The 21896-nt window shown below is 44.1% G+C and overlaps 1 protein-coding gene across 1 annotated transcript in view; it reads right to left on the bottom strand.

Annotated features, from left to right (window-relative positions):
- The window catches only part of CIROP (ciliated left-right organizer metallopeptidase), a 59597-nt gene that overhangs the window by 8215 nt on the left and 29486 nt on the right, over positions 1–21896 (bottom strand). The window contains exons 11-12 of the mRNA XM_073575458.1: positions 17531–17617; positions 17247–17369 (exon numbers count right to left, since the gene is read on the bottom strand). Coding sequence (XP_073431559.1) covers positions 17247–17369; positions 17531–17617 — 210 coding nt within the window. The remainder of the gene's footprint in view (positions 1–17246; positions 17370–17530; positions 17618–21896) is intronic.

Below are 21896 nucleotides of genomic sequence, written 5' to 3' on the forward strand. Positions count from 1 at the left end.
GTCACATTGGAGCAGAAGGGCAGACTATATAGAGCGGTTCTCAGCCTCAGGTGTTGGGCAAATGCAGTAACCGCATAAGGCACATACAGTGCTGTGCAAATTATTTGGGACAAAGCATTTTTTTAAGTAAAATCATAAGTTGGTTACCAGTCAGTGATTCAAACCAGTGTGGTTTAGTGTACTTTTTCTCTGTGTGATTCGTGCGTGTAAAAATGGATGTTACTCCACGGAAGAGTTCTAGAATTATTACTCTTAATGAACATACAAGTCTGACTGTAAGAGAAATCGCTTCCACCGTTGGTATTGGAAAATCTACCGTTTCAAGAATAATTCGCAGACACAATGAAACTGGATCGTTTTCTCCAAAACGAAAATGGAAATGTGGAAGAAAAAGGAAAACGACACCAAGAACTGATAACACTTAGAAATAGTAAAATTAATGCAAGAAAAACAAGTAAAGACCTCCAAAGAGACTTGTTCGCTGCAGGTATTGATATTAGCGATTCGACTGTATGGTGCAGGCTTCTGGAAGTTGGTCGGAGGGCAACAAAGCCAGTAAAAAAACAACTTCTGACATCGCCAATGAAGGCAAAACGACTCTCATGGGCAAAAAAATATAAACCTTGGACAACTAGCCAGTGGAAAAAGGTAATTTTCAGTGATGAAATCCATCTTTTTGTTCAAGGGTACAGAGCAAGTGTTGTTAGAAGAAGCAAAAATGAACCATTGCGAGCTGATCATATTCAACAAACTGTAAAACACCCTCAAAAACATGTTTTGGGGCTTTTTTTACAGTTGATGGCACAGGGAGCTTATTTCCTGTCGATGGTATGATGAATTCATCCAAATACAAAGTCGTTTTAAAACGTTTTATTGTGCTATTCATGCGTAAATTTGAAGGGACATTCCAGCAAGATTTGGCTCCATGCCACAATTCCAAGTGTGTGAAGAAATTCCTGGAAGAAAATAAAGAAAGTGCTGGACTGACCTGGCAATTCACAAGACTAAAATCCTATAGAAAATTAGTGGAGCATTGTGAAGAGACGTCTTGGCAAAATGGACTGTACAACCAAAGAACGCATGATAAACTGTGCCATACAAGTGTGGTTCCATGATGAAGAATTGAAGAATTTATGCAAAAACTTGGTAGAATCAATGCCAACACACATTGAAAATCTCATATCTGCTAAAGGAGGACATATTTCTTACTAAAATTAGTATGTAACAGTGCATTATAACATTTTATTATTACATTTTCAAAAATATGTGTTTTTTTTTGCTTTGTCCCAATTAATTTGCCCAAAACTGTATAAGTAAATCAGGGCAGATTTGCATAGCTAATACTTCATGGTGGTGGTATGTTAACCAATGATCTAATGATTAGACCAAAATATGATCAGATATGCCAACTAGAGCATGGAAATAAAAGGATGTATCCTAATGGAAAAATAATTAATTATAATCTGTTTAACCAATGGGGTGGAGAACTAAGTTGTGACAGAGAGCATGGTAAATTATAATGGCCCTTGAATTTGGCATAAGAGAAATGAGCCAAACAACGAAGTTGAGAAGGCAAATTCATAATTCTAGACCCATATGGGGTAGTGGAGAGGTGATGGACCTCAATAGGGTAACTTACCTCTATTCCCTCCCCTCCTTAACTCCAGAATCGACTTCTTTGCCTTCTACTAAACAACTTTGTTACCACTAAGTTTCCACATTGCTTTATAATCTGCCCCTCATATTAGTTGCAGAAATGTAAGATGCTACTATCTTGCCGCTTTTTGGACTTATTCAATATTGTTTATTAATTGTAATTTTATTAATTATATTTGTTTGCACCTTGGATTTATTATGTTTTACCTGATATGTTATCATCTTGTCTTTCAGCGACACAATGATTAAGACCTGGGAGGGGTCGAAACGTCGTGCTTTTCTAGTCACTTTGCCATCCATTTTTTTTGCTCCCTTGAAATCACTTGTTAATCCTTAATAAATTGAACTCTTTATTTGCAAAAAAAAAAATAATCTGGAGTGTGCGATGAATACTGACTTTTCAGTTCAGGGGCTTGCACAGTCCGTTACACCAGCACCTCGCTTGTTTGGACAGAGTGCATACTATTTTCACTCATTATGGTAAACTCAAGTGAATGGCTTTGTTCGGGTTCCCTTTGGAATAAAAATTTTTTTGTAATGACGATGGAAGCCCCGACGTAATGCTTTATCGAAAGATCTATAATAATGTGAACCTAGCTTAAATGGAGCAGAGCCACGCACGCACAGCCACTGCTCCATTTAGAGAGGGCACTTAAGAGCCCTGTTATTGGGATCTGAAGGAATTGCAGCAATCAGAACCCTATTGATCAGCAATGGAAATCATGGCTGTGTTCACACTAGTATCAAGACTCCTTCTCTGATAGATGACTAGGGATATGCAAGCTCAAGTCTGTTTTGGTTGGCACTATTGTAAAGTTGTCAGTGCAGCTACTCGCAAAGACTAGCCTGCCACTCTAGTACAAACTCTGTTTTATCATCATTTATTGTGTAGCTGCTCAGAAGAAAAACAGTAACTAAATGTATGTAACAAAGTGTTAGTATTTCACATATTATGGGTAATTTACTTCTGAATTTGTACAGATGTGTTTCCATAGAGTTTAAAAAGCTAAAACATGCTCCAGCAAACGCCATATGTATGGAGCATTGCTTCCAGGAGAAAATAGTTCTGTACATGTAGAGTCCAACATAGGCTGTGCAGCTCGGTAATAGGGGCATGTGAAAGTGTATGTAGGAGACCAAATCATTATGTCACAATTATCTTACAAAACCTACAAAAGGCAAAATGAAAAAAACCCTGCAATAATTCAATAAGTAAAAAGCAAAAGTGCATTTAAATCATACAGAGTTCTTAGTAATACTGCATTTGATCAAACATAGCATAAAAGCCGTCCCACCATCGACAAGGTGACTCTGTGGTCGGGGCGGTCCTACACTGTCTAATATTAATAACCTTATCATGTGTCAAAGTTGACGTCTGTGTGAATAAGGGCAGACAAGAACCGGGTCACAACCACCGGACACCAGTCAGGGGAAGCCTTTAAATAAAGTTTCCAGCTCAGGAGAGGGAGGCCACACCCCAGCTTGTACAGAATGCAAAAATACAAAGAAAAAACACAAAAATTGAGCTTGGTTTGAGTTGGTACACATGCAGCATATAAATGCATGTTCACATGGCCACATGTTTGATCAAATAGAGTATTACTAAGAACTCTGTATGATTTAAATGCACTTTTGCTTTTTACTTATTTAATTATAGCAGGGTTTTTTTCATTTTGTCTTTTGTAAGTTTTGTATGCTTCTTGGCCATGTGAACATGCATTTATATGCTGCATGTGTACCAACTCATACCAAGCTCAATTTTTGTGTTTTTTCTTTGTATTTTTGCATTCTGTACAAGCTGGGGTGTGGCCTCCCTCTCCTGAGCTGGAAATTGTATTTAAAGGCTTCCCCTGACTGGTGTCCAGTGGTTGGGACCTGGTTCTTGTCTGCCCTTATTCACACAGATGTCAACTTTGACACATGATAAGGTTATTAATACTAGACAGTGTAGGACCGCCCCGACCACAGAGTCACCTTGTCGATGGTGGGACGGCTTTTATGCTATGTTTGATCAAATACGGTATTACTAAGAACTCTGTATGATTTAAATGCACTTTTGCTTTTTACTTATTTAATTATAGCAGGGTTTTTTTCATTTTGTCTTTTGTAGGTTTTGTATGCATTATGGCCATGTGAACATGCATTTAGATGCTGCATGTGTACCATCTCAAACCAAGCTCAATTTTTGTGTTTTTTCTCACATTTATCTGTCAGCTATCCTCCTTCCAGATGGGAGTCTATAATAAGGGGCAGGGCAGTTGCATGTAGGGGACTAAATAATTATAATATCACATTTATCTGTCAGTTACCTCTATCCTCCTTGTAGCTGGGAGTCTATAATTAGGGGCTGGGCAGGTACATGTAGGGGACTAAATCATTATAATATCACATTTATCTGTCAGTTACCTCTATCCTCCTTGTAGCTGGGAGTCTATAATAAGGGGCTGTGCAGGTGCATGTAGGGGACTAAATCATTATAATATCACATTTATCTGTCAGTTACCTCTATCCTCCTTGTAGCTGGTAGTCTATAGAGTTGAGCGACTTTTGTTTTTTTAGGGTCGAGTTGCGTCTCGTGAAACCCGACTTTTCCAAAAGTCGGGTCGAGCAAGATCGGCCGATTATAGGGAAAAGTCGGGGTCGTCCCGAAACACGAAACCCAATGTAAGTCAATGGGGAATAAAAGTCGGCAGTGAGAGGAGGACAGGAAACACACCTACAGTGCTCATTTGAATGCCAAAAGCATCAATTCTTCTTACTTAAGCTGGTCAAACCTTAATTAACTTCATAATACAAGTTACGCAATGAAAAATGGGGGTTATCTGGCTAAAGTTGTGGGGGGGTAGGGCTGGCTCCAGGTTTTCATGTGCCCTGGGCGAAAGAGCGCCCCTTTAACACATACCACAACTCATCATGCTCCGATACGGCAGAGAAATAGCGGTATAGTACAATGAAAAATACTTCACTTTTTACATCTCATGACGAGGCCCATCTATTTCTCCATACAGAATCATTGGTCCCATATAATGTTTGAAACAGTATATGATGGGCTCCACATAATGCTACAGTATATGTTGGTCCCCATGGATGAAGCTCCACTGTCTTATGAGCCCAAATAATGCTCCAAACATAATGGGCCCCATTTCTAATGCTCTAGTGTATAATGGGCCCTGTAAATGCTGCTCCAGTGTCTGATGTCCACCTTTGGAATGTTCCAGTGTATGGTGGGCCCCATCTATCATTCTCCAGAGTATAGTGCTCCCCAAAAATTGCTGTCCCAACATTGAAAACAATCAAATAAGTCTCCTCGCTAGGGAATCCCTGTATTAGTCTGGACTCCTCGTCGTCCCCATCTTCCATCTCACTGCACAGTATTTCAACCTTGCAAGTGCTGTGATCCTGAGCAAGCAGGGGGGGCCCACTCGTTGGCGACGGCACTGGCACAGGGCCCCTGATAGTACGGTGGTGAGTCTGATGGCGGGTGGGCCGAACCTGCACTTTCATCTGCAGCTTCCTCTTTGTCACCGTGTAAGATGGAACTGTATATGGGAAGGGTAACCTGAGTTTCATCAGGGTCAGATTCAGGCCGTGTAGCGTGCGAGGGGAATGTAGTGATCTGGGTCAATGTACCAGCAGATTCATCGAGCAGTGGCTGGGCATCAGTGCACTTGTGTCGCCCCCAGGAGTACGGTCGCCACAGTGGCATTACCTTCCTCCTAGGGAGTGTGATGTCATGCTTGGGAGCAACGAAGGATCTCTCTAGCAGGTTAACTGATTGGGCGGCGTTATTCCCACGAGTCATGACCCTCCAAACAGCGTTCATGAAGGCAAAGTGTTTGTTTTACGTGGGCAGTATGGTTGCAAAGCTGAACCTTAAAGGAATGTCCAGAAGGGCACCACCAGGAGTGGAGCCTACGGTTAAATTCGACTCCACCTGGGAAACCTCAACCATGCCAGCTACAGAACAAATGCACACATTGCAAGCTTAATTCCGTTAACGAACGAGACTCCGTCATGCCCCGCGGTCCGAGTCCGGCTTACTAGAGGGACACGTGAGGCTCTGGCACATGAGATTGGCCAATAACTGGTGTGTCATGCCCTTACATGTCCGTGGCTGCATGTGCGCTACACTGAAAAGGCCAGCGTTTGTCGCTTACAGGTGCAGATAACCCGCTGAACAACGTTAGTGATGGGGATCACTGATTACAATTATTACCCGCGAACGATGATTTCCCAGTAAGTGCAGGTCAACCGCAGTTCCGGAATTAGGCCTAACCGTCATTCCTGAAAAAATGAAAAACTTACGTGTGCAAACCACAGGTGCTGTAGCTTGCTTAACAGCTCGCCAGCCGTTCTCACTCCCAGTATGGATTACACGTGATTGCACAAAGGTGAGAAAGGGTACCGTATCCCTGGATAACATGTATGGATAGCGTACACATTCAAAATATATGTCTCAGGAGGCAGGCTCAGACGGTGTTAGGCCCAGTATGGATTACACGTGATTGCACAAAGGTGAGAAAGGGTACCGTATCCCCGGATAACATGTATGGATAGCGTACACATTCAAAATATATGTCTATACATCAGTAGGCAGGCTCAGATGGTGTTAGGCCCAGTATGGCTTGCACGTGATTGCACAAAGGTGAGAAAGGGTACCGTATCCCCGGATAATATGTATTGATAGCGTACACATTCAAAATATATGTCTATACATCAGGAGGCAGGCTCAGACGGTGTTAGGCCCAGTATGGATTGCACGTGATTGCACAAAGGTGAGAAAGGGTACCGTATCCCCGGATAACATGTATGGATAGCGTACACATTCAAAATATATGTCTATACATCAGGAGGCAGGCTCAGACGGTGTCAGGCACAGTATGGATTTGACGGCCCAGACTACACAGCGGAGGAGCAGGGAGAGGTAAAGATTGCAAATGCTGGGGCCCTGCCCAAGCAAGGGGGGCCCACTCGTGGGCGTCGGTACTGGCACTGGGCCCCTCATAGTACGGCGGTGTGTCTGACGGCGGGTGTGCACCACCACCGTCAGAGACACTTGATTGCACTATGAGGGACCCTGTGCCAGTGCCCGCGCCCAAGAGTCGGCCTACCCACCTGTCCAGGGCAACGGCACTCGCACGGTGTCATGCGCTAGGTGGTGACCCCGGCCATGGGGGGGGGAGGCAGCACAGTTAGGGAGTTTTAGAAAGTGGCATATGTTGATGTTGGACATTCAGCTGATGCAAAAGGCGAAATAGGTCAAGTCCCAGGAAGAGGTGGACCAAAGCAAGCCATTTTTCTGTCACCCTATGTGTCATCATGGGAAGGTGGGACAAAATCCTTGGAAACCCATGCATGGTTCATTTTAATGAAGGTTAGATCATCCACATTTTGGGTTGACAGACGGGTCCTTTTTTCTGTCAGGATTAGTGTTGAGCATTCCGATACCGCAAGTATCGGGTATCGGCCGATACTTGCTGTATCGGAATTCCGATACCGACTTCCGATATTTTTTCAATATCGGAAGTCGGCATCGGAATCGGAAGTTCAAAGTTGATTGACAGCCTGATGTCATCATGATGCGCGGTGTGTGCGCATCATGATGCGCCGTCATTTCGGGCCTTCCGGGGGTCTCTGCCGGCCTGCCGGGGGGCTGTGTGGACTGCCCGGGGTCTGTACCGGCCTGCCGGGGGGCTGTGCCGGCCTGCCGGTGGTCTGTGCACCCTGTGGGGGTCTGTACCGGCCTGCCGGGGGGCTGTGCCGGCCTGCCGGTGGTCTGTGCACCCTGTGGGGGTCTGTACCGGCCTGCCGGGGGGCTGTGCCGGCCTGCCGGTGGTCTGTGCACCCTGTGGGGGTCTGTACCGGCCTGCCGGGGGGCTGTGCCGGCCTGCCGGGGGGCTGTGCTGATGTCCGGGGGTCTGTGCAAGCATCGTCCGATGGGACTACAAGTCCCATCTGGCGATGCCTGCTACCATGACAGTGATTAACACATTAGCCAATGATGGGACAGTAGTAGTCCCATCATCCGGCTAATGTGTTAAATGTTAAAAAAAAAAAAAAAAAAATACTACATACATACTACATGCATGCTACATACATACTACATGCTACATACATACTACATACATACCACATACATACTACATACATACTACATACATACTACGTACATACCACATACATACCACATATATACATACATACTACATACATAACACATATATACTACATGCATGCTACATACATACTACATGCTACATATATACTACATACATACTACATACATACATACTACATATATACTACATGCATGCTACATACATACTACATGCTACATGCATACTACATACATACTACATGCATGCTACATACATACTACATGCTACATACATACTACATACATACCACATACATACTACATACATACTACGTACATACCACATACATACCACATATATACATACATACTACATACATAACACATATATACTACATGCATGCTACATACATACTACATGCTACATATATACTACATACATACTACATACATACATACTACATGCATGCTACATACATACTACATGCTACATACATACTACATATATACTACATGCATACTACATACATACTACATGCATGCTACATACATACTACATGCTACATACATACCACATACATGCTACATACATACTACATGCATGCTACATACATACTACATGCTACATACATACTACATATATACTACATGCATGCTACATACATACTACATGCTACATACATACTACATATATACTACATGCATGCTACATACATACTACATGCTACATACATACTACATATATACTACATGCATGCTACATACATACTACATGCTACATACATACTACATACATACTACATACATACTACATGCATGCTACATACATACTACATGCTACATACATACTACATATATACTACATGCATGCTACATACATACTGCATGCTACATGCATGCTACATACATGCTACATACATACTACATACATACTACATACAATACATTCATACAATACATACATAGACATACAGTACATATAACATAGAGTAACATACTTACCAATACTTGTCACATTGTTCCCCGAAGCCATTGTCTTTTACGGAATAAATATTAACATAACAAACCACAAAAATACTCACCCACGATCCGAAGCAGTCCACGAGTGTGTCCCACGACGATCTTGGGTAGAGAACTGCAGCATCAGCTGTTGCTGCCGTTCTCTACGGGCTGCAGGAATCCAATGACGGAAGGTAGGTATCCTTCCGCACTGTATTCCTCCGCCACTTAAAAAAAAGTCCCTAGTCTCACTTTATGCCATTGCTGTGTGGGAATTTCCCACGCAGCAATGGCATAAAGTGAGACTAGGGACTTTTTTTTTTTAAGTGGCGGAGGAATACAGTGCGGAAGGATACCTACCTTCCGTCATTGGATTCCTGCAGCCCGTAGAGAACGGCAGCAACAGCTGATGCTGCAGTTCTCTACCCAAGATCGTCGTGGGACACACTCGTGGACTGCTTCGGATCGTGGGTGAGTATTTTTGTGGTTTGTTATGTTAATATTTATTCCGTAAAAGACAATGGCTTCGGGGAACAATGTGACAAGTATTGGTAAGTATGTTACTCTATGTTATATGTACTGTATGTCTATGTATGTATTGTATGAATGTATTGTATGTAGTATGTATGTAGTATATATGTGGTATGTATGTAGCATGTAGTATGTATGTAGTATGTATGTAGTATGTATGTAGTATGTATGTAGCATGCAGTATGTATGTAGCATGCATGTAGTATATATGTAGTATGTATGTAGCATGTAGTATGTATGTAGTATGTATGTGGTATGTATGTAGCATGTAGTATGTATGTAGCATGCATGTAGTATGTATGTAGTATATATGTAGTATGTATGTAGCATGTAGTATGTATGTAGTATGTATGTAGCATATATGTAGTATGTATGTAGCATGTAGTATATATGTAGTATATATGTAGTATGTATGTAGTATGTATGTGGTATGTATGTAGCATGTAGTATGTATGTGGCATGCAGTATGTATGTAGTATATATGTAGTATGTATGTAGCATGTAGTATATATGTAGTATGCATGTTGCATGCATGTAGTATATATGTAGTATGTATGTTGCATGTAGTATATATGTAGTATGTATGTTGCATGTAGTATGTATGTTGCATGTAGTATATATGTAGTATGTATGTTGCATGTAGTATATATGTAGTATGAATGTAGCATGTACGTAGTATGTAGTATGAATGTAGCATGTATGTAGTATGCATGTTGTATGTATGTAGCATGTATGTAGCATGTAATTTTTTTTTTTTTACATTCAACACATTAGCCGGATGATGGGACTACTACTGTCCCATCATTGGCTAATGTGTCAATCACTGTCATGGTAGCAGGCATCGCCCGATGGGACTTGTAGTCCCATCGGACGATGCCTGCACAGACCCCCGAAGCCTGCACAGCCCCCCGGCAGGCCGGCACAGCCCCCCGGCAGGCCGGCACAGCCCCCCGGAGCCGGCACAGCCCCCCGGCAGGCCGGCACAGCCCCCCGGCAGGCCGGCACAGCCCACCGGAGCCTGCACAGCCCCCCGGCAGGCCGGCACAGACCACCGGAGCCTGCACAGACCCCCTGGCAGGCCGGCACAGCCCCCCGAAAGGCCCGTACAGACCCCAGAGAGGCTGTACAAGGGAAAAACAGGATTTTTCTTATTCCGATACCGGAAGTCCCATAGACTTGAATGGGACTTCCGGTATCGGAATCGGCGATACCGATACTTTTTTTTAAGATCGGCCGATCCATTCCGATCCGATACTTTGAAGTATCGGACGGTATCGCTCAACTCTAGTCAGGATTGATCCAGCTGCACTGAAGACTCTTTCCGATAGCACACTTGCAGCTGGGCAAGCAAGCTCCTGTAAGGCATATTGTGCCAATTCAGGCCAGGTGTCCAGTTTAGCGGCCCAATAGTCCAAGGGGAATGACCTGTGTGGGAGAACATCGATATGGGAGGAAAAGTAGTTTGTAACCATAGTTGACAACTGCTGTCTCCTGTCACTTTCCATCGATGCAGTATTACCAGTTGTGTGAGGAGTACTTGAAAAATCAGTCCACAACATTGTCATGAAACCCCTGTCTCCAACGCCACTTCTGCTGTGTGCACCATGAACACCTCTGCCAAGCTGCCCCCGGCCCGTACGGCTCGTGTGAGAACCATCACCGCTGCTGTGTGCTGGGAATGCCTCAAGCAACCGATTTACCAGAGTTGCTTGTTTATTAGCCAATATTAGGTCAAGGTTCTCCTGTGGCATGATGTTTTGTTATTTGCCTTTATAGCGTGGATCCAGGATGCTGGCCAACCAGTAGTCGTCATCGTTCATCATTTTGGCAATGCGGGGGTCCCTTTTTAGGATCTGCAAGGCATAATCTGACATGTGGGCCAATGTTCCCGGTGTCAATGATGCACTGCGAGTGCTGGTTGGAGGAGCACTTTCTGGCAAATCCACATCCCTCCAGTCACGCACAAACCCTGTACCAGACCTTGCCACGCCAACATTTTCACTTGCCCCACGAGATGCATCCTCCTCCCCTAAGTAATCATCCCCATCATCATCCTCCTCCTCCTCTTCTTCCTCCACCTCGTCCAGGAGAGGTCCCTGAGCAGACAATGGCTGAATGTCATCAAGGATTCCCTCCTCCTCTTCCTCCTCGTCAACATTGGCTGCAGACGCCTGCTCCTTAAGGTGCGTCAAAGTTTGCATGAGCAGACGCATAAGTGGGATGCTCATGCTTAGGATGGCGTCGTCTGCGCTTACCAGCCGTGTGCATTCCTCAAAACACTGAAGGACTTTACAGAGGTCTTTCAGCTTCGACCACTGCACACCTGTCAACTCCATGTCTGCTCTCAAAGTGCCTGGCCGTGTATCCTCCCACAAATGCATTATAGCCTGCCTCTGCTTGCACAGCCGCTCCACCATGTGCAGGGTGGAGTTCCACCTTGTTGCAATGTCGATAATGAGGCGGTGGTTGGGAAGGTGGAGCAATCGCTGCAGCTTCTGCATACGAACGGAGTGTACAGGCGACCGGCGGATGTGCGCGCACAGTCTTCGCACCTTCTGGAGCAGGGCTGTTAACTCCGGATGATTTTTGAGGAAGCACTGCACCACCAGGTTCAAGGTGTGAGCCAAGCAAGGTATGTGGCTGAGTTTTGAAAGGGCTATGGCTGCCACAAAATTACGGCCGTTATCACTAACTACCTTGCCTGCCTCAAGATGTACACTGCCCAGCCATGACTCAGTTTGTCGCTTCAAGTACTCGGCCAGCACCTCGGCGGTGTGTCTGTCGCCCAAACACATCATCTGCAACACAGCCTGCTGACGCTTTCCACTAGCTGCTCGATAGGGGGACACCTCGTGTGCAACAGTGGCAGCTGCAGATGGAGTGCTCGTACGACTGCGCTCTGTGGATGAGCTTTCGCTTCTGGTGGAGGAGGAGGAGGGTCGAATGCCTACAGCCAACTGTTTCCTATACCGTGGGCTAGGCAGCACTGTCCCACCATCGCTGTCCCCTGTGGACCCTGCATCCACCACATTAACCCAGTGCGCAGTGATGGACACGTAACGGCCCTGGCCATGCCGACTGGACCATGCATCAGTTGTGAGGTGCACCTTTCCACTCACTGACTGCTTGAGTGCATGGACAATGCGGTCTTTTACATGATGGTGGAGGGCTGGGATGGCTTTGCGAGAGAAGAAGTGGCGACTGGGTAGGTCATAGCGTGGTACTGCATAGGCCATGAGTTCGCGGAAAGCTGCGCTTTCCACCAACCGATAGGGCATCATCTCAAACGAGATTGGTTTGGCATTGTGGGCGTTCAAACCCAGTGTACGCGGATGAGAGACTGAGTACTTTCTTGACCTACTCATAGTGTCTGGGAGGGTGAGCTGGACTTGAGAGCTGCATATGGTGGAAGTAGCGGTGGACAGGGCGGACTGAGAGAGGGTTGATGATGGTGATGGAGTTGGTGTTCTTTCTGATGGCCTAGATTCAGTATTTCGTTGATATAACAGTGGGATTCCCTGACTGCTGTGGCCTTGCAACGACACCTCAACATTTGCTGCTGTGCTAACCGGTGGGCTTACAGTGGGGGAAACAATATAGCGTTGCTGACTACCTTCTTTGTGATCAGTTGCACATGTGGCACTTGAGGTTTGGTGTTGTGTCCACGCTTGCAAGTGCATGGTGGTTAAATGTCTAAGCATGCAACTGGTATTCAAATTTTTCAGATTTTTCCCTCGGCTAAAGGTCTTTGCGCACTTTTTACAGATAACCTTGGCCTGATCATGAGGATTTTGTTCAAAAAAGTGCCACACTGCACTCTTCCTACTTTGGCAGACATTTTGCGGCCTAGCACGCTGTGATCTTTTGACCCTCTGGACAAGCTGTCCAGCAACTCTTTTGATTTTTGGAACCTGTCTTTGGAGTGCTCCGGGCCTGCCAGATAACAGCTGTTGCGATGTCGATGTCTGCTGTGGATGCTCCTCATCTGAGCTATTGGAAGCAGCACCCTCTTCCCCCAATGGATGCCAATCTGGGTCAACAACTGGGTCATCCATCACCTCCTCTTCAATGTCATGTGCACCTTCCTCTGTGTCACCGTGTATGGTGGTATAGTGTGCGGGAAGGGGCACCTGAGTCTCATCAGGGTCAGAATCTGGCTCTGTACACTGCGAGGACAATGTAGTGCTCTGAGTGAATGTACCAGCAGAATCATCTATCAGCGGCTGTGCATCAGTGCACTCCATGTCAGATTCATCTTGGCCTGGGTAATTCACCATTTCACTTGATAATCCAGGCATGGTATGTGAAAACAGCTCCATGGAGTAATCAGTAGTATGGCCTGCGTCATCCTTCAATCTTGGTTGGGGTGAAGGACACAAGGAAAGGTGTGGTTCATGAACATGAGCCTCCAATGACGACTCAGTGCTTTTATTTTTTACAACTTCAGAAGAGGAGGCGATAGAGCTGGAGGCTGAGTCAGCAATGTAAGACAAAACTTTTTCCTGAAGCTCTGGCTTTAAAAGCGGTTTGTCAACTCCTAGAAAACTAAGCCTTCGAGGCCTTGTGGAGCCAGACGATGACGCAGGCTCAACACCTCCTGCATTTGGTCCTATTTTGCTTTTGCCACTACCATCAGATCCACCACCAACACCATCATTACCAGCTGCCAACACCCGCGCAATTCCACGGCCTCTTCCACCAGCCTTCCTCATTTTTGGTAGAAATGTAGACAAAATCCAACAAGCTATATAGTAATGTAAAACAAGGTACAAGGTGTCTATAGGACAGGGGAGATTTTGAATTTCTGCACACACTAGTGGACACTGGACACTTTTGGATTGTGTGAGGCCCACTGAATATCAGAGCGCTATGTCACAGGCTCGATGGCACAGGTGTGAAAAAAGTGACTACAGGATAAGGGAGATTTTGAATTTCTGCAGACACTTGTGGACACTGGACACTTTTGGATTGTGTGAGGCCCACTGAATATCAGAGCGCTATGTCACAGGCTCGATGGCACAGGTGTGAAAAAAGTGACTACAGGATAAGGGAGATTTTGAATTTCTGCAGATACTTGTGGACACTGGACACTTTTGGATTGTGTGAGGCCCACTGAATATCAGAGCGCTATGTCACAGGCTCGATGGCACAGGTGTGAAAAAAGTGACTACACGATAAGGGAGATTTTGAATTTCTGCACACACTAGTGGACACTGGTGGACACTTTTGGATTGTGTGAGGCCCACTGAATATCAGAGCGCTATGTCACAGGCAGAAATTGGCTAGTGTATCACAAACTACAAGGTGTATGTAGAATTGGGCAGAATAGGAATCTCCCTAGAGTGTAGGTCTGTAAGAACGGAAAAAGTCCTCCACTTATCCTTCCACAGTGACACACATATAGCTTCACTGTGGCTGTGATAACAGCCGTTACACGGTACTGTGTGAGGAGCGTACACCGCTGTATGGTGTGAAAAAATGCACGCTCAGTACCTCAGCAGGACAAAAAAAAAAATTGGGATTGCTTTTAAAAAAGCAGTTTGCAGAGCAGTGGGGAAACAGCAATGCAGCTGTCAGGAAGCCTTAGAAGGCAGCCTAACAACCAACACCGCTGATCCACCACAATATAGCCTCCCCTTGCACTGCACACACAGTGACTGGTGTGTTGTACAGGCAAAATCGCTAGCAGCAGAAGCAGTTTTTTTTTCTTCTTCCCTGCCTAACGCTCTCCCTACAGAATCAGCAACCTCTGCCTATGCTAAGATCAGCAGAAGTAAGATGGCGGTCGGCATGCACGCCCTTTTATAACCCCTGTGACGCCCACCAAAGCAAGCCAATCACTTGCATGCCCTTCTGAAAGATGGTGGTGACCCCTGCCTATGTCATCACGTTGCCCACAGTGTCCGTGGATCCTGATTGGCTGAAAAAGAGTGCAAAACAAACTTTTGAAACGCGACTTTGGCGCGTAAGTCGCCAACCTCGTGACCGACCTCATCCTAGGGTCGGGTTTCGTTTCATGAAACCCGACTTTGCCAAAAGTCGGCGACTTTTGAAATTTTTCGACCCGTTTCGCTCAACTCTAGTAGTCTATAATAAGGGGCTGGGCAGGTGCATGTAGGGGACTAAATCATTATAATATCATATTTATCTGTCAGTTACCTCTATCCTCCTTCCAGATGGGAGTCTATAATAAGGGGCTGGGCAGGTGCATGTAGGGGACTAAATCATTATATCACATTTATCTGTCAGTTACCTCTATCCTCCTTCCAGCTGGCAGTCAATAATAAGAGGCTGTGCAGGTGCATGTAGGGGACTAAATCATTATAATATCACATTTATCTGTCAGTTACCTCTATCCTCCTTCCAGATGGGAGTCTATAATCAGGGACTGTGTAGGTGCATGTAGGGGACTAAATCATTATAATATCACATTTATCTGTCAGTTACCTCTATCCTCCTTGTAGCTGGGAGTCTATAATAAGGGGCTGGGCAGGTGCATGTAGGGGACTAAATCATTATAATATCACATTTATCTGTCAGTTACCTCTATCCTCCTTCCAGATGGGAGTCTATAATCAGGGACTGTGCAGGTGCATGTAGGGGACTAAATCATTATAATATCACATTTATCTGTCAGTTACCTCTATCCTCCTTGTAGCTGGTAGTCTATAATAAGGGGCTGGGCAGGTGCATGTAGGGGACTAAATCATTATAATATCACATTTATCTGTCAGTTACCTCTATCCTCCTTCCAGCTGGCAGTCAATAATAAGAGGCTGTGCAGGTGCATGTAGGGGACTAAATCATTATAATATCACATTTATCTGTCAGTTACCTCTATCCTCCTTGTAGCTGGGAGTCTATAATAAGGGGCTGGGCAGGTGCATGTAGGGAACTAAATCATTATAATATCACATTTATCTGTCAGTTACCTCTATCCTCCTTCCAGCTGGCAGTCAATAATAAGGGGCTGGGCAGGTGCATGTAGGGGACTAAATCATTATAATATCACATTTATCTGTCAGTTACCTCTATCCTCTTTGTAGCTGGGAGTCTATAATAAGGGGCTGGGCAGGTGCATGTAGGGGACTAAATGATTATATCACATTTATCTGTCAGTTACCTCTATCCTCCTTCCAGCTGGCAGTCAATAATAAGAGGCTGTGCAGGTGCATGTAGGGGACTAAATCATTATAATATCACATTTATCTGTCAGTTACCTCTATCCTCCTTGTAGCTGGGAGTCTATAATAAGGGGCTGGGCAGGTGCATGTAGGGGACTAAATCATTATAATATCACATTTATCTGTCAGTTACCTCTATCCTCCTTCCAGATGGGAGTCTATAATCAGGGACTGTGCAGGTGCATGTAGGGGACTAAATCATTATAATATCACATTTATCTGTCAGTTACCTCTATCCTCCTTCCAGCTGGCAGTCAATAATAAGGGGCTGGGCAGGTGCATGTAGGGGACTAAATCATTATATCACATTTATCTGTCAGTTACCTCTATCCTCCTTCCAGATGGGAGTCTATAATCAGGGACTGTGCAGGTGCATGTAGGGGACTAAATCATTATAATATCACATTTATCTGTCAGTTACCTCTATCCTCCTTGTAGCTGGGAGTCTATAATAAGGGGCTGGGCAGGTGCATGTAGGGGATTAAATCATTATATCACATTTATCTGTCAGTTACCTCTATCCTCCTTCCAGCTGGCAGTCAATAATAAGAGGCTGTGCAGGTGCATGTAGGGGACTAAATCATTATATCACATCTGTCAGTTACCTCTATCCTCCTTGTAGCTGGGAGTCTATAATAAGGGGCTGTGCAGGTGCATGTAGGGGACTAAATCATTATAACATCACATTTATCCGCCAGTTACCTCTATCCTCCTTCCAGCTGTGCAAGTGCATGTAGGGTTACTAAATCATTATAATATCTCATATCTCTGTCCAGTACCTCTATCGTCCTTCCAGCCGGGCAGTCTGTCCATTCTGAACCCTGAACTTTAATCTGGAAAGTGTTTGGAGCTAGGCACCGATGCAGATAACATCGCCCTTTTACCTTTTCATGCTTAATTTCCTATTATATATATAAAAGGAACATTTCAGATTGGAATCTGTAACATCTGTCTGATTTCATAAGTTGTTACTTGCCAACACCACCATATTATTTTTATGTAAGTGATTATATTGTTACCATTGCATGCAATTACGTTTGTCAATCAGTTCTGTAATTGTCACCTTTGTAAGGTTGGACAAGAAGCATCGACTTTGGGGGTGGTAGATTTCATCGAATTCTTGGTTTTCTTGCTTTAGCCAGCACTCCCCCTATGAACAAAATCTTCAGTTTATAAACAGATGGAAGCAGTATATTTTCTAAAAGGAAAAAATAGGATAGTCTTGTCCAAGAATAAATAAAATCTGCAAACTTTGCTCCATAATGGTTATCAGATTAAAAGCCACATGCTGATTGTGAAAAAAACACTCTGGCGCATTTCTGGCACTAGTTGTGCCCCTAGGGCTCATACTTATCTACGAGAAAAACAGACAAGCGCAATCCAATAAAAAATGGGATTGCACTCTGACCAATGTTAATCTATGAATCCCTGCTCATCTGCAATTTTTTTCCTGAGTCGATATTGGACTGACAAAAAATTACAGCATGCTGTTATTGTCCTCATATCTCGGACGAGACTCGCCAATGCAAATCAATGGGTGCACTAAAACAAAAAATTCCACGGCAATTGGACCATGTGCTGTCTGATTTTTACACACCGATGTCCTTTGAAAAGCAATTCATCTGTTGCGTACAGTAAAATCACAGTGCGACCCAACGAAATAGAATAGATAAAATAGATATATACCCATAGACTAGAGCGTTATAAGGATGTCAGTCTCATATACAATAAATACAGTGTTTATGTAGCTTACTGTACAAGTATTTTATTATTGAATAAATTATTTTCTGACTTTATTCTGGGTTTTTTTTTATACAATATCACTATGGGGTTAGTAATGGGGGTGTCTTTTAGACACCTCTCCTTTATTAACCTCTGGGCTTGAGGTTACCTGACAGTACAAAGGTGACATCAACCCCAATACTATCACTCCACTTGCCACCGCACCAGGGCAAGTGGGAAGAGTGAGGATAAGTGCCAGAATTGGCGCATTTTATGGATGCCACATTTCTGGGGCGGCTGAGAGCTGATGGTTTTAGTCTGGGAGGAGGACAATATCAATGGCCCTTTCTTAGGCTATTAATATCAACCCGCAGCTGTCTGCCTAGCCTTTGCTGGTTATTAAATACAAGGGTACCCTACATCATTTTTGGGGTGTTCCCCATTTTAATAACCAGGAAAGGCTAAGTATACACGTGTGAGCTGATATTAATAGGCTGGGAAGATCCATCGGTATTAACCTTTTTCCTGGCAGCTGTATAACTAGCCTTTGCTGTTTATTAATTATAGGGGGACCTTGCGTCATTTTTTTGGGAGGTTCCCCTAATTTAATAACCAGGAAAGGCTAATTATACAGCTGTGAGCTGATAGTAATAGCCTGGGAAGCCCCATGGATATTACCCCCTTCCCGGGCTATAAACATCTGCTCCCAGCTGTCTGCTTTCCCTCTGCTGGTTAATAAGAAGTCGGGGGATCCCACGGCATTTTTTCCAGAAAGGAATTTATTTACTAAAAGAAAACACGTACAGTAAATTACATACAAACTATTTGTATCTATCTGTATATCTAATTTCTCTTTCTCTATATATATGTGTATGTGTGTGTGTGTATATATATATATCTCTTGAAGAATATTTCCTTGGAAAACTATGTGTAAATGATATACAGAATGGATCTATGCAAAAGCTCATGTTAAAATTGCATTGTAATCGGATCGCATTAGCATGTAAATCAGATGCTAGGTGTTCAGAATCGGATTGGACTCGCCTCAAAATCGCATTGCATTCGTCCCACTTTTCTGGACCAAAATCAGACTGTATGAGCCCTTAGTCATAGAGTGTCATACTCTATATCAGTGGTTCCCAAACTCCACTCCTCGCGGACCCCAACAGGTCATGTTTTCAGGATTCCCATAGTGTTACACATGTGAGAGAATTCCTGATGCCTTGATGATATTTCCATCACCTGTGAAATACTAAGGAAATCCTGAAAACATGACCTGTTGGGGTCCACGAGGACTGGAGTTTGGGAACCACTGCTATATGCTAGTTGCGCCTTTAGACCACAGTCACACATTCAGTATTTGGTCAGTATTTTACCTCAGTATTTGTAAGCCAAAACCAGGAGTAGGTGATAAATAAAGAAGTGGTGACTTGTTTCTATTATACTTTTCCTTTGATTGTTCCACTCCTGACTTTGGCTTACAAATACTGAGGTAAAAAAACTGACCAAATACTGATTGTGTGAATGTCGTCTTAGTTCTAGAGTGTCATGACTAAGGCACAACTAGCGCCAGAAACACATTAGAGTGTTTCTATCACAATCAGCATGTGGATTTTAACCCCTTTCCAACATCGGGCGTACATTTACATCGATGTCGGACTTCCTCCCTTTGACGTGGGCTCCGGCGGTGAGCCCACATCTTTCCCGGGACATGTCAACTATTTTGAGCAGCTGACATGTGCCTGCAATAGCCGCTGGTGGAATCAGTTAAATGCCGCTGTCAAACGCTGATAGTGGCATTTAAATGGCGCTTCTGGCAATCATGCCGGAAATACGCACTCCAGTGACCCGGTCACGTGATCGTGGGTCATCGATGAGTTGCCATGACAACCGGAGATCTCCTGGAGACCTCTATGGTTGTCAGTGCCGGCTTGCTGTGAGCGACACCCAGTGATCGGTGCTCATAGCAAGTGAGTAAGGCCGGGGTCACACTAACTGACGCAAAATACGGTCCGTAGTTTACAGGCGTAATACGGATGAATGACCCCTAAATAGTGCTCCGTATGTCATCCATAAGCAAGGTGTGGTTGCGTATTTTGCGCATGTCTGCATCTGTATGTAATCCGTACGGCATCCGTATGGCGAGACTTTCTCGCCACCTTGCAAAATGGACATATAATGGAGCCCTATGACAGGGTTTCTAACAGAAACGAAATAATAGATATAGACACATAGAATGCATATATATATATATATATATATATACACACACAAGTCATTGAAACATATATATATATTTATTTATATTTCACAGAGTTCTTCATAGCAGAATTGCCGCTATTTAAATTGCCAGCTTCTATCAAATCATTCCCCAACCCGACATGAAATGACCCATGGTTTACATTCAGTAAAGCATTTCATTTCATGTTTTTTAATATGTCCCTGACTAATAATTAGATGAGGGTTTGTGTGCAAAATTTGGGAGTTTTAGTTGTTATTTTAAGGGGTTAATTCGTTGTTAAAAAATGCGTGGGCTTCCCATTGCCCTGTAGCGGTGGCGAATGGGTTAATCTAACAAAGGGTTAATGTCACCTTACAATCGAATGGTGACATTAACCCTTTGTTAGATTAACCCACTCGCCACCACTATAGGGCAATGGGAAGCCCACGCATTTTTTAACAACGAATTAACCCCTTAAAATAACTACAGCTCCCAAATTTTGCACACAAACGCTCATCTAATTATTAGTCAGGGACATATTAAAAAGCATGAAATGAAATGCTTTACTGAATGCAAATCATGGGTCATTTCATGACGGTTTGGGGAATGATTTGATAGAAGCCGGCAATTTAAATAGCGGCTATTCTGCTATGAAGAACTCTGTGAAATATAAATATATATATATGTTTGTCACAATGACATGTATGTATATATACACTCACTGGCCACTTTATTAGGTACACCTGTCCAACTGTGTGTTAAGACTTAATTTCTAATCAGCCAATCACATGGCGGCAACTCAGTGCATTTAGGCATGTAGACATGGTCAAGACAATCTCCTGCAGTTCAAACCGAGCATCAGTATGGGGAAGAAAGGTGATTTGAGTGCCTTTGAACGTGGCATGATTGTTGGTGCCAGAAGGGCTGGTCTGAGTATTTCAGAAACTGCTGATCTACTGGGATTTTCACGCACAACCATCTCTAGGGTTTACAGAGAATGGTCCGAAAAAGAAAAAAAATCCAGTGAGCGGCAGTTCTGTGGCCGGAAATGCCTTGTTGATGCCAGAGGTCAGAGGAGAATGGGCATACTGGTTCGAGCTGATAGAAAGGCAACAGTGACTCAAATTGCCACCCGTTACAACCAAGGTAGGCAGAAGAGCATCTCTGAACGCACAGTGCGTCGAACTTTGAGGCAGATGGGCTACAGCAGCAGAAGACCACACTGGGTACCACTCCTCTCAGCTAAGAACAGGCATCTGAAGGCTACTTTCAGCAGGATAATGCGCCATGTCATAAAGCTCGAATCATCTCAGATTGGTTTCTTGAACATGACAATGAGTTCACTGTACTCAAATGGCCTCCTCAGTCACCAGATCTCAATCCAATAGACCATCTTTGGGATGTGGTGGAACGGGAGATTCGCATCAGGGATGTGCAGCCGACAAATCTGCGCCAACTGTGTGATGCCATCATGTCAATATGGTCC

Source organism: Dendrobates tinctorius, unplaced genomic scaffold (genome assembly GCF_039654945.1).
Source record: "Dendrobates tinctorius isolate UK_male_01 unplaced genomic scaffold, ASM3965494v1 ptg000044l, whole genome shotgun sequence".
Classification (NCBI taxonomy): domain Eukaryota; kingdom Metazoa; phylum Chordata; class Amphibia; order Anura; family Dendrobatidae; genus Dendrobates; species Dendrobates tinctorius.